Below are 10000 nucleotides of genomic sequence, written 5' to 3'. Positions count from 1 at the left end.
TTCATTGACGTAATCTTAACGGTGTACGCATGTTTTAATTGTAAATAACAATAAATCCCAGGTATGTTGCACTACGTTGTAAAAATGTAACAGAAGGATGTACTGCCACCCTATTTTGGTGTTAAGGAATTGGTTTGATTAAAGGGATAATGTAAAAAAAATTAAATTAAATTCAGGTTTTCAGAAACTGAACAACTCTAGTAAACTAGTTGTTAGCCTTCTCATGATGTGTTTAGTATCTCATTGTCATGAAACGCCGAATGAAGATGGCAAAAATTCACAAAATATGGTTCACATGTCTTTTCCTTATCCCTGAACTGTTACATACCATCTTCCATTGTTCTTTCGATCTCAACAAGGCTCTTTGGTCCATCACCATCAGAAGTATATGCCAGGACCTGAAATTCATATTCTGTGTACTTTTCGAGTCCAGTCACAAGTCTGCTGAATGTTGATCCACTAGTAATATTCAAGAAAGAAAAACGACCTGCAAAGCCCTTCTCTCTGTAAAACAGTTTAAACCCTATAATGTTTCTTCCATGTCTGGAAAAGATTGGTGGTAACTGCCAGGAAGCTGTAATGCTTGTGGAAGACCTTGCAGTCAAATTGAAGGCAGTAGGAGGTTGTGATGGAACTGAAATGTTAAACAACAACAGTTGTATGATTTAATTCTCTGCTTATTATTGATGTGAAAGTAAATTAATCATGCTTGTGAACTTAGAAAGCATTAGATGTTCCCAAGAGCAGTGTGGAGGATCATCACAAGTAGGGACTGTGTATATGCATTAGATCTACATTATTTATATCCTAAGCGTGAAGACGTGCTCTACGGATAGTTGGGCAAGCGATTTTGTTGCAATGGCAACCTGCTAGGTTCCAGAATCTTCAATGCACTTGCAATGCAACAATCCCATCATTCACTGGATTATATGAAGCATGAATAAAAATAATGTATTAATTTGATTTGATTTAGCAAACGGAGAATCTAAAGGATCTTAGCAAAGTAAATGAGATAAGGTTCAAACAGAATGAACGTTATTGATTGTCAAATTCTGAAAATACACTTTATTTAGAGAGGGTGGCACTGAATAGTTAAAGTAACTAATAAACTTGTGGCCCTCTTTTATCGTGAGCTCATTAGTTATTTTAAAAAAATCTTACCTTACCAAGGCTCTATCAATACATATGCGTTATTGAGCAAGCGTGAGGTCAAGATGGCCGGATTTTGGCTGAGTTCTTTTTTTTTTTGTTTTGCGGTCTTATCGACCGAGACGAAGCCGAAGTCGATAAAACGCAGAAAAAAGAACGAGTAAGAAGAAGCTGAGTTCTCTTAACTCTTTTGGGAGATTGTTCCAGTCTTTCGCAGAAGAATATTTGAACGAAGAATTTCATGGTTCTCCCTAAATCTAATAAGGTAGTATCCCTTAGAGATTTTTTGTGCACTTCTGATCGCTCAACTAAATAATTCTTTAACTGATCTGGACAAGTTATGTTATAGTCAGTTTTAAACAAATACCTTTAGTTAGAAGTACTCCATAAACTTCCACTCTCAGAACCTTCCATTTGTGATATGCTGTTGGCTGAAAGCGGATAAACTTTGCACTTGCAAATTCTTGCAGACTGTTGTTAATGATGCCATTTCGATTTGAGTTTCCAGAAAAGACCTATAGTTCGTGGTAAAAATTTGAAATTATTGCATCAAAATGTTCTTTATTTCACTGCATCATTTACCACTATTATATATCAGCTATTTCCATGTCTGTAATGGCTATTGCTATAGAAAGACTTTGCTTCACTTTTTACAAAACTGGCACAAACCAGTATGTGACCCTGCATATCATATCTGGTGACTAACTCAGGGAGAGGTAAATGTATTTGGTGAGGTATTATAATAAGAGAACTACTGGTTGGACAACACACCGAAAAATAAGAGACACCTTGTAGAATGTCATTTTTGTTCTTTGGTCTCGATTATATACTCTACCTTTTTAAAAAAAAAAAAAAAATTATCGAACATAATCCTAAGGTTGTTTACTATGTAATAAATGCCATGCAGGGAGATATAGAAAATTCCTGAGTATGTTAACTGTTTTAATAAAGTAGCCGAGTAACATACAGAACACATACACCGAAAACTGATTCGTTCTTTTACCACGTGCTCCCGATCCGATCCTTACACTATGTATCATGTACAAAATGTCCCATTACAACTAAAATGACATTGGGAGAAAGAAAGATGAAGTCAATAATACAAAGTCCTTTTTCAGACAGTTTTCTTTTTTAAAAAAAAATTAGAAATTTAAAGACTACTCTAAGACTAAATTGTATGAAGGCTTCATTTTGCAATCACACCTTAAGTGGGAACAGAATCGTCCATAATGTTTCCACAAAGGACAAAAAGCAATCAAGTAGACAAACACAGAACTATTTTTTTTCCTACATAGACCCTTAGTTCTGTTGTTACACTTTTCATCCTTTTCAATGACCACACAGCGGAAATTCCTGCGGACGGTTTTTAATGATGCCATTTCGATTTGAATGACATTAGATTTCGTTAGACATTTAAGAATAAACACTAGCGAGAAAAACACACAACGTTTCGATGACTCCATGCCATCATTCTCAAGTGAGAAGAGAATAAAAATGAATAGTTAATTTATACCGTACGAAGGTGGCAAACGTAAAAAGTTTAAAATACTTAAAATATTTAAATAAATAATTGCGCGTGTTGAGTTCATAAATGTAAACTATTAAATAAATAGTTTCGCGCGTATGGAATCCGATTGTTTGTTCAAAGAGGGCTTCATCTTCTTTATGAAAAGCATTTCATGAACTAAACAGTCCAGTTTCCCGGTGCACTTTTTAAGTACGTTGAAATGCTTGGTCAGGTCGCCGATGGTTTGTAGGCCGTGGTCGTTCTTTAGAGGTTTGCCGATGGCCGAATTACGGTGCTCATTAATACGTTGATGTAAATGCCGGCTGGTGTACCCGACGTACTCTGCATCACACAGATCACATTTATAATTATATACAACGCATTGTTGGCTAACTATAGGAGGTTTAGGCTCACGAACTCTGAGATCTTCACAGATTTTGCGACTCTTGAACACGGGATGAAGGGTGTGATCGATTTTGTTGCCTAGATCTGATAATTGCCTTTTCACTGCGTCAGCTGACTTTTGATCTTTAAAAGGCAAAACCACTCGGTGAACAGCATTTTCGTTGACGGATAATTGAGCTTGCACTCCAGGGTTTTCCGACCTAACTGAGGTGACAAAGTGAGAGATGGTGGAATTGATGAGGTGGTCGGGATACTTGAGGTTTGTAAACATCATCTTTAGATGATCACATTCAGATTTGAAGGACTCCCATGTGGACGACAGGCGGAATGCACGATTCAACATGGTCTTAAGTAGTGATTTCTTGTACCTTTTATCGACGTGGCTCTGGTGATGAAGCAATAGGCCTGTGTTTGTTGGTTTCCGATAAACACTAGTTTCTAGTTTACAGCCTTTCTTGAGCACTTCCATACCGACAAAAGGTAACTTGTTTCCAGATGCTAGCTCCATGGTGAAGTGTATGGACGGATGGCAGTTATTTAGCGTTGATAATAAATCTTCTGCCGCTGGTACACTTGTGACAATAGCAAACGTGTCATCCACGTACCTTCTGTAAAATTCAGGGAGCTTGTTGTTTTGATCTGGTTTCTCTTCGATAGAACAGAGAAATGCGTTTGCCATAAGTGGGCCCAATGGAGAACCCATGGCCACACCGTCGGTCTGCTCGTAAAGATTGCCATCAAATTGGAATAGTTGATTCATAGTTGCAACTTCTAGAAGTTGAACCAGTTCAGGCTTTGTAATGCTGAGGTCGTGTGTAGTATTAAACCAGTTGTCAGCGAACGCCTTCTCAGCGATGATTTCGATCGTTTCTTGAAGCGGCACATTAGTGAATAGTGACGTGACGTCATAGGATACCAGAATGTCATTCTCGTCGATGACCAGGTTTTGAATCTCATCGGCGAAGGAGAAGGTATCTGATATTGTGTAGCGATTGCTTGACAGGGGCTTCAGTTTGTCATCAAGCCACTTGGCGAGGGCATAGTTGTAAGTGCCGGTGGCAGATAGGATAGGTCTCATTGATAGATTCTCTTTGTGTGTCTTAGGCAGTCCATAAAGATGGGCAAGGCGTGAGCCAGCCTGGCAAACACAGTCGGCAATCTGCTTTGGTAAGATCTTCCGTACAACAGATGCAAGGTGCTTTTCCTTCTCCAATAGAGGGTGGTAATGCTTTACTGGGCGGCCTCTCGTTTTTGGTCTCTGCAGGCTGACAGGTGTGAACTTCGATGTGTCATTGATAGATGCCTGGCTCAGCAGGTTAATATAATCAGATTTGTTCATGATGACTACACCAGTACCTTTATCTGGCTTCGTGACGACGATGTTGTCAAGTCGTTTCAACTGCTTTATAGCCCTTTGAAGTGGTTTTGGCGGTTTCGGTGATTTGCACTCGATGTAATTAAGTGCAATAGAACGGAGGGTTGCGGCAGTTAACTGTTTCTTGTCATCAGCAGGTGTCCGCTCCAGTTTCCAGTAGAGTTTTTCAAAACTAGCTTGTATCTCGATGGCAGATATGCGTTGTGGAAGGGAGAACTTTAAACCTCGGGAGAGAACAAGCTTTTGGAAAAATGAGAGCTTGTGTGACGAGATGTTGTGGATGTGCTTGTCGACATCATGATCCTTGTTCAATAGCCTTATTATCTTGTTGGTATGTTTGGCCATTACACTCCCGATGTGTTTCTTCCGTAGGTTTGCCATAGTTCTTACGATGTACATGTATTGGAGCGGCGAGCAGTTGAGACGTATTTCGTCATAAATCGCGTTGATCTCATCTTTCAAGGTTTCCTTCTGCTTGAGCTTTGATCCGAGTTCCTCTCTGATGACATTCGCACTGAACTGCTCGGATGCGTTAGACCACTTTTTTGACTTTGTCTGGTCGACTTTGGCAAAGTCCTATCTGCCACCGGCACTTACAACTATGCCCTCGCCAAGTGGCTTGATGACAAACTAAATTTCGATTTGAGTTTCCAGAAAAGGCCTATAGTTCGTGGTAAAAATTTGAAATTTTTGCATCAAAGTGTTCTTTATTTTAATGCATCATTTACCACTATTACATATCAGCTCTTTCCATGTCAGAAGAGTTAGCTTCGGTTTTTACAAAACTAGCACAAACCAGTGGGTGACCCTGCTTATCATATCTGGTGACTAACTTAGGGAGAGGTACATGGAGTTTGTGAGAGACTATAATGGAAGAACTACTGGTTGAACAACACATCAAAAAATGAGAGACACCTTGCAAAATTTTCTTTTTGTGTTCTATGGTCTCGATTACATACTCTACATTTTTTTAAACGACAACAATAAACTATCGACCATAATCCTTCGGTTGTTTGCTGCAAATGTCATTGGTGAAAAGAAAGACGAAACAAATAATATGAACTCATTAATCAGACAGTTTTTCGTTTTTTAAAAAATATAAGAAATCAAACCCTAAGTGGGAACAGAATTGTCCATAATGTTTCCATTAAGGACAAAAGGCAATCAAGTTGACAAAAAAACAATTTTGTTCCTACAAAGACGCTTAGTTCTGTTGTTACACTTTTCATCCTTTCCAATAACCACACAAAGGTTAGTATTCTTGTGTTGATAATAACTGTAGTTGATATTTCCTCTCTTTTGTTCTAAACAGTTCCTTAAATTAAACGGTAAAAACAAGAAGTAATGGCTAATAACTCCATAAGACGTGGACCAATTAACATTTAAGTAGTATTGAAAGTGAACTATATAATTACATATATACACAATATAATGTATACGTACATAGGTTTGTAATTTTGCTGAGTTTTTTTACTGAAAAAGGTAACTGAGGTTGAGTTTTGACCAGGTATACACTTCTTTTGTGTACCTCCTCCTGACTCAAAAGTTGAATTAGTGTTCTAAGACACTTATATTTTTGGCTTTTTTCATATATCTGATATATCTGCTCATGACCTTCATATAAACCTACCTTGACAACATTGCTTTCTTGGTAAGTGACAATAGTGATACCATCCACTGATAACTGAACCTTGTAGTTTGTTGTCCACTCGTCTACACCATTGTCTCCTTGGGTAGCTACAGCACAGATGACGTACTCATACAGCAGGTCAATTTGTAAGTAGTCAGCAGGATCGGTCGTAGTCATGGGTCCCCAACCCCCATTTGTTCCATTCAATCGACCAAAAGAGGGTCTATAACTATTGCTAAAATACGATGAGGCAGAGAAGCTGCTGTCTGGAATTGTACCATTAAAGGCCAAACCAATGGCTGCCGATTTACAGGCTGCAAGGTAATTACTTAAACTCAGCCTTCATAGTTTTATGCAAATTTTAAACATCGTAGCGCCATTGCTTAAAGTTGGCATGATCACAAACACTTTACGAACTAGTTCTGATAAACCAGAAGAAATACGAGAATGCATTGATCACTGCGAGACATTGTACTTGCCCACTTAAAGGATGTGGTAAACCATGGGTGACCACACCATTCGAATGAACAAACCCAAGACTTGAGAGAGCTTTGGAAATAAAAAATAAAATGGCGTTATCCTCAAGGAACACCACCCAGTAATTTCCTGTAAGCTCCGCCAGCAAACGTTGCAAATCATACACCAAGGATACAGGGAAACAGAAAAAATGTCTACTGAGAACAGGAGGTGATCTATTTTGGCCAGGTATATCAAGAGACACGGCAAATGAAATGACCGAAAAACTGTGCCACGTGCGTATGGTTCTCCAAACACCAACCGTAAGAAAAACTGCAACCCCACAGCGTGCCCAGTTTCCCATGGCAGAAGCATGGATGGCATTTGCCAAACATGGGATACCAGAAGAAGAGAATTTGCTTTACTCTTCATCTACCTTGCAGCGGACGACTCCAGCGCTCGCAAACCATTAAGTGGAATGAAGAACATCTTCATCATCGACAAGACGTCCAGAAATAACAACGTAACAAGATATTATGAGCTACTGAAATTAGAAGTGTTTGGGAACTACTAGAGTTAGGAATTTTCTGACTAAGTGTTTTGAATTGTTTAGGTACGTTTGATTATCTTGAAATCCTTGGGCATGTCTCGTGCAAGACCAAACTTTATTAATTTTTTTTAATTTTTAATTTTTTTTTTTTTACATTTTGAGTGATGTGTCCCTAGCCGTTATAATAGGGCTGAATTCTTCTACGATAGTCGTTATCACTAATCATGTTTGGGTTTGTCTTTTACCTTGCTTAGTGTCCTCAAGGGAGAGTTTTGTTCAGGTTTTAGTTCTCGAATATTGATTGTTTCTCAAATACTTTTTTATTCATTTGGATTGTCTTGTGATGTACTTTTTTCTCGGTTAACATTCCAAAGAAACCATCGAAAGTAGACTTATGAACTGTTTCACAGACTACATTTGCAACATACCATTTAGGCCTTTTAAGATTCTCATTGCATTACATTTAACTAGTTAGTCTTTCTTGTTTGTGTATGTAGCCTTGCTGTTTATCACACCCATTAGGCTTCTCAGGGTGGAGATGTAAACACATTCGATCTACGGTGTTACGCTTGCGCCGCGGTAAACGTCAGCACATGGCACGTATATTTCAGAGCTGTTTTCGTTCCTTTATAAGTAAGATATAAGTAAAGAACGGGAAGAGGCTACGAGTATCTCTACACAAATTTTGATAATTAATTGAAATGATCAAACGAGTAACTTTAACAAAATCTGTAGATTAACTCTCACTTTAACTTAGTTGCCCGATACTTCATAGCCCTCAAGTTGCATTCTCTCTCTCATAAACATTACGACTGTTCACAAATTAAAGATACCCCGGTCAGATTTTTTGAAAGTTTATAATGAAGTATTGAGTACAACAATGAATTGAAATTCAGCCCTTTTCTTGAAGTTTTTCTCCTCTGATATAAATATAGTTTCCTGGGTAAGTATTTATTGGCAATTAACTCAACATTGAGCATAGAAATAAGAGGTTGTTATTGGTGACTTGGTGTCTGATTTAGTCACTTATCTAACTAACAAGCATAGGTCATCAAAGTAGACTGAAAAGGAAGGCTTAAAAGAGTATCTTCGATTACCCTATAATATGATAATAATAGTAATGATAATAATAATAATAATAATAATAATAATAATAATAATAATAATGATAATACTGGGAACAGCGAGGATTTTCAGAAAGGTATTGGATATTTAGAGTAAAGAGAAAATCCTAAGGGACCCCTGGTCGTGGGCTATGACTCGCTCCCTTAGGACACAACCCGGAAAAAGATCATCCAGTTCGTTTACCATAATAATAATAATAATAATAATAATAATAATAATAATATGATAACAGAAAACTTGAAAAATGCATTTAAAAAGCTCCAAACTCACTTTGCTCTTGTTTTACTCCAAATACTTCTGTTCTCATACACACACCACCCTGGTGTGTTTGTGGCAGGAACCGTAAATATCTTGTTAATACTCCGTAAACAACATGCTTGATCTCTGAGTTCCTGTCAGCATTTCCTCTCAGAAACTTGAGGCAAACAAATAGTCATATGTCATCAATAACGTTTTTCCGAAAATTGAGAGAATAGCAGGTATAAAATAGAAACAGTGCAGATACCATTAAGATCAACAATTCTGAGGACAAGATTTCGATATCATTTTACCTGTGAGATATTCTATATGGTCAGACTTAATAATCCATGTCATATTAATTTTATAAATGTACACTGATTTGTTTTGAGCAGCTATGCCTCATACTGTATTTCCTATATACCTTGACTTGTCCACCTTCCTTGTAGTCTACCCAAGCTGTCCCATCTGTTGATATTTGAAGTGTGTAGTTCTTCACCCACTGATCTGTTTGAGAATTCCCTTGAGTAGACACAGCACAGATGATATGAAGTGACTTTAGATCAATCTGTAGGTATGGGTTAGTGTCAGTTGTTCCTGCACACCATGATGATCCTAATGTGTAGTTCAGTCGACCATGCTCGGCTGGAGTGTTGGCATTTTGTTCAGAAGAAGAGGTTATGTCACTATTTGGAATTGTCTCAGTTCCCAATCCAAGATCTAAATCAACGCATGCTCCTACAAAAAAAATTACATTTGCTTTATAACGTACTCATTATAATCATTGTAACAGAGATAATGGGTTGGATACATGTGAGAAGCACGTGGATGCCTTAAATCTCTTTATAAATTATCTCTGATAAAAGTTCATGTCAGATAGTTAACAACTATTTACGAGGTGGTGGTGGCTATTGTTAAACAGAAGAGTGAATTAACTCTTTTGTACCTGTAACAAAAACAGTATTTGGGGGCAAGTTACTCGGAGGTGAATAGCAAAGGATAGTCTGAGTTTTAGTATCCAATCAGTGCCCGCCTTCAACGCTATCCTCCATTTAGTATATACTGGTAACATATAGTGCTGGCCAGCCTCCTACAGGAGGCAATAGCCACAAAAATCTGTCGCGCTTGAAATGTCGTTTCTTTACAAGTTAAGAGAAAAGAAACCAAAGAAAAACTTGGATCGTTCAGTGCGGCCATTTTGTTGCTGCATATTTTTCCCCATTCCACAGTGTATTACCGTGGCATATTTGGCACGTTCTCATGACCTTCTTTTGTAATATGACATTGTAGCAGAATAATAAATAATAATTGATCCACACCTTCATTAAGCATACAGTTCTTTCATGAAAAAAAGCAACAGTAAAAACAATCGACTCTCTTTGACCCTAGCTCTGTCTTAGTGAAATACCAGATTAATCTGAAACATTTTTAGAATTAATAGTGCAAGTAGAATGATATCCGAGGGTGCTTGGGTATCATTTTGCCTGACACAAATATAATGGTTTCAGACTCTCTGTCTGTTTGCTGATAGAATACTTCAAAGTTTTGAATTAACTTTAGTAACCT

At 37.7% G+C, this 10000-nt stretch overlaps 2 protein-coding genes across 3 annotated transcripts in view; both read right to left on the bottom strand.

The window, feature by feature from the left end:
- Nucleotides 1-10000, bottom strand: part of LOC111323974 (uncharacterized) — a 26303-nt gene that overhangs the window by 7641 nt on the left and 8662 nt on the right. For both annotated transcript variants that reach the window (XM_088737421.1, XM_088737422.1), the window contains exons 2-6: nt 8859-9172; nt 8468-8612; nt 6067-6380; nt 1517-1664; nt 329-634 (exon numbers count right to left, since the gene is read on the bottom strand). In XM_088737421.1, coding sequence (XP_088593547.1) covers nt 329-634; nt 1517-1664; nt 6067-6380; nt 8468-8612; nt 8859-9172 — 1227 coding nt within the window. The remainder of the gene's footprint in view (nt 1-328; nt 635-1516; nt 1665-6066; nt 6381-8467; nt 8613-8858; nt 9173-10000) is intronic.
- On the bottom strand, nt 2562-4956 carry LOC148719811 (uncharacterized). Its single transcript, XM_088737439.1, has one exon. The coding sequence runs from the start codon at nt 4833-4835 to the stop codon at nt 2751-2753; it is 2085 nt and encodes a 694-aa protein (XP_088593565.1). The 5' UTR covers nt 4836-4956; the 3' UTR covers nt 2562-2750.

The sequence above is a fragment of the Stylophora pistillata genome, chromosome 11 (genome assembly GCF_964205215.1).
Source record: "Stylophora pistillata chromosome 11, jaStyPist1.2, whole genome shotgun sequence".
Classification (NCBI taxonomy): domain Eukaryota; kingdom Metazoa; phylum Cnidaria; class Anthozoa; order Scleractinia; family Pocilloporidae; genus Stylophora; species Stylophora pistillata.
The sequence above is the reverse complement of the archived record's forward strand: the minus strand, read 5'-3'. Positions and strand labels throughout refer to the sequence as shown.